This window comes from Zeus faber (genome assembly GCF_960531495.2).
Source record: "Zeus faber genome assembly, chromosome: 5".
Taxonomy (NCBI): domain Eukaryota; kingdom Metazoa; phylum Chordata; class Actinopteri; order Zeiformes; family Zeidae; genus Zeus; species Zeus faber.
Window position 1 is genome coordinate 27,394,801 of NC_137192.1, and position 3,331 is coordinate 27,398,131.

At 50.9% G+C, this 3,331-nt stretch overlaps 1 protein-coding gene across 1 annotated transcript in view; it reads right to left on the minus strand.

The window, feature by feature from the left end:
* Positions 1-2,982: 2,982 nt before the first annotated feature.
* Positions 2,983-3,331, minus strand: part of LOC307230642 (odorant receptor 131-2-like) — a gene marked incomplete at both ends in the record, with an annotated part of 47,405 nt that continues 47,056 nt past the window's right edge. The window contains one exon of the mRNA XM_080001078.1: positions 2,983-3,219. Within this exon, the coding sequence (XP_079857204.1) occupies positions 2,983-3,219 (237 nt within the window). The remainder of the gene's footprint in view (positions 3,220-3,331) is intronic.

The window sequence follows — 3,331 nt, forward strand, 5'->3', positions numbered from 1 at the left end:
GTCGTTGCGGTGGTGGTTATTGTTGTAGCTGTCGTGGTAGTCGTTGCAGTGGTTGTTGCGGTGTGTGTTGTGGTAAATGTTGAGGTTAACATTGTGGTGGTCGTTGTGGTGGTTGTTATGGTCGTAGCTGTCGTGGTGGTCGTTGCGATGGTCGTTGTGGTCTCAGCTGTTGTGGAGGAGGATGTTGGGGTGGTTGTTGAGGTGGTTGTTGAGGTGGTCGTTGAGGTGGAAGTTGGTGTGGTTGTTGAGGAGGACGTTGGGGTGGTCGTTGAGGAGGAAGTTGGGGTGGTTGTTGAGGAGGATGTTGGGGTGGTTGTTAAGGTGGATGTTTGGGTGTTAGTTGGGGTTGTTGTTGAGGAGGAAGTTGAGGTGGTCGTTGAGGAGGTTGTTGAAGAGGAAGTTTGGGTGGTTGTTGAGGTGGATGTTTGGGTGTTAGTTGGGGTTGTTGTTGAGGTGGAAGTTGTGGTGGTTGTTGTGGCGGTTGTTGTGACGGTTGTTGTGGTGGTTGATGCGGCGGTCGTTATGGTCGTAGCTGTCGTGGTGGTCATTATAGTGGACATTGCTGTGGTTGTTGGGGTGGTCGTTGGGGTGTATGTTGCGGCAGACATTGGGATGTTGGTTGCGTTGGTCATGTGGTTGTCGTTGTGGTGGTTGTTGAGGTGGACATTGGGGTGGACATTGCAGTGGTTGTTGAGGTTGTCGTTGCGGTGGTCATTGCAGTGCTAATTGAGGTGGACGTTGGGGTTGACATTGCAAATTCCAAAATAAATGAGCAATGTATCTTCATTCATGATTTTTTTTACAATGTTAAAGAAAAGATGGAATTAATCTCAACCCCAATATAATATGTTTGATGCAAGAGCCAAGATGGTGGAAAATGAACTCATTGTATTGGTTGTCGTAGAGGAAGTAAATGGAGTAGAAGTTGTGGTAGTAATTGCTGGGGCGGTCGTTGCGGTGGTCGTTATGGTCTCAGCTGTTGTGGTGGTCGTTGAGGTGGTTGTTGTGATGGTTGTTGTGGTGGTCGCTGTGGTGGTTGTTTCGGTGGTCGTTGTAGTGGTTGTTGCAGTGGTCGTTGGAGTAAAAGTTAAGGTGAACGTTGTGGTGGTTGTTAGAGTGGGCGTTGTGGTGATTGTTGAGGTGAAGATTGTGGTCGTTATGGTTGGGATGGTATTTGAGGAGGACATTGGGGTGGTAGTTGAGGTGGTCATTGAGGTGGAAGTTGGGGTAGTTGTGGAGGAGGATGTTGGGGTGGTTGTTGAGGTGGTTGTTGAGGTGGTCGTTGAGGTGGAAGTTGGTGTGGTTGTTGAGGAGGACGTTGGGGTGGTCGTTGAGGAGGAAGTTGGGGTGGTTGTTGAGGAGGATGTTGGGGTGGTTGTTAAGGTGGATGTTTGGGTGTTAGTTGGGGTTGTTGTTGAGGAGGAAGTTGAGGTGGTCGTTGAGGAGGTTGTTGAAGAGGAAGTTTGGGTGGTTGTTGAGGTGGATGTTTGGGTGTTAGTTGGGGTTGTTGTTGAGGAGGAAGTTGAGGTGGTCGTTGAGGAGGTTGTTGAAGAGGAAGTTTGGGTGCTTGTTGAGGTGGATGTTTGGGTGTTAGTTGGGGTTGTTGTTGAGGTGGAAGTTGGGGTGGTTGTTGTGGCGGAAGATGCGGTGGTTGTTGAGGAGGACGTTGGGGTGGTCGTTGAGGTGGTTGTTGACGTTATCGCTGCACTTGTCGTTGAGGTGGAAGTTGGGGTAGTTGTGGAGGAGGATGTTGGGGTGGTTGTTGAGGTGGTTGTTGAGGTGGTCGTTGAGGTGGAAGTTGGGGTGGTTGTTGAGGAGGATGTTTGGGTGTTAGTTGGGGTTGTTGTTGAGGAGGAAGTTGAGGTGGAAGTTGGGGGGGAAGTTGGGGTGTTCGTTGGGGTGGTTGTTGAAGTAGAAGTTTGGGTGGAAGTTGGGGTGGTTGTTGAGGTGGAAGTTGGGGTGTTCGTTGGGGTGGTTGTTGAAGTAGAAGTTTGGGTGGAAGTTGGGGTTGTTGTTGAGGTGGATGTTTGGGTGTTAGTTGGGGTTGTTGTTGAGGAGGAAGTTGAGGTGGTCGTTGAGGAGGTTGTTGAAGAGGAAGTTTGGGTGCTTGTTGAGGTGGATGTTTGGGTGTTAGTTGGGGTTGTTGTTGAGGTGGAAGTTGGGGTGGTTGTTGTGGCGGAAGATGCGGTGGTTGTTGAGGAGGACGTTGGGGTGGTCGTTGAGGTGGTTGTTGACGTTATCGCTGCACTTGTCGTTGAGGTGGAAGTTGGGGTAGTTGTGGAGGAGGATGTTGGGGTGGTTGTTGAGGTGGTTGTTGAGGTGGTCGTTGAGGTGGAAGTTGGGGTGGTTGTTGAGGAGGATGTTTGGGTGTTAGTTGGGGTTGTTGTTGAGGAGGAAGTTGAGGTGGAAGTTGGGGGGGAAGTTGGGGTGTTCGTTGGGGTGGTTGTTGAAGTAGAAGTTTGGGTGGAAGTTGGGGTGGTTGTTGCGGTGGAAGTTTGGGTGTTCGTTGGGGTGGTTGTTGAAGTAGAAGTTTGGGTGGAAGTTGGGGTGGTTGTTGAGGTGGAAGTTGGGGTGTTCGTTGGGGTGGTTGTTGAAGTAGAAGTTTGGGTGGAAGTTGGGGTTGTTGTTGAGGTGGATGTTTGGGTGTTAGTTGGGGTTGTTGTTGAGGAGGAAGTTGAGGTGGTCGTTGAGGAGGTTGTTGAAGAGGAAGTTTGGGTGCTTGTTGAGGTGGATGTTTGGGTGTTAGTTGGGGTTGTTGTTGAGGTGGAAGTTGGGGTGGTTGTTGTGGCGGAAGATGCGGTGGTTGTTGAGGAGGACGTTGGGGTGGTCGTTGAGGTGGTTGTTGACGTTATCGCTGCACTTGTCGTTGAGGTGGAAGTTGGGGTAGTTGTGGAGGAGGATGTTGGGGTGGTTGTTGAGGTGGTTGTTGAGGTGGTCGTTGAGGTGGAAGTTGGGGTGGTTGTTGAGGAGGATGTTTGGGTGTTAGTTGGGGTTGTTGTTGAGGAGGAAGTTGAGGTGGAAGTTGGGGGGGAAGTTGGGGTGTTCGTTGGGGTGGTTGTTGAAGTAGAAGTTTGGGTGGAAGTTGGGGTGGTTGTTGAGGTGGAAGTTGGGGTGTTCGTTGGGGTGGTTGTTGAAGTAGAAGTTTGGGTGGAAGTTGGCATGGTCGCGGAGGTGGTCGTTGCACTGGTCGTTGAGGTGGACGTTGGCATGGTTGTTGAGCTGGGAGTTTGGGTGGTTGTTGAGGTGGAAGTTGGGGTGGTTGTTGCGGTGGAAGTTTGGGTGTTCGTTGGGGTGGTTGTTGAAGTAGAAGTTTGGGTGGAAGTTGGGGTGG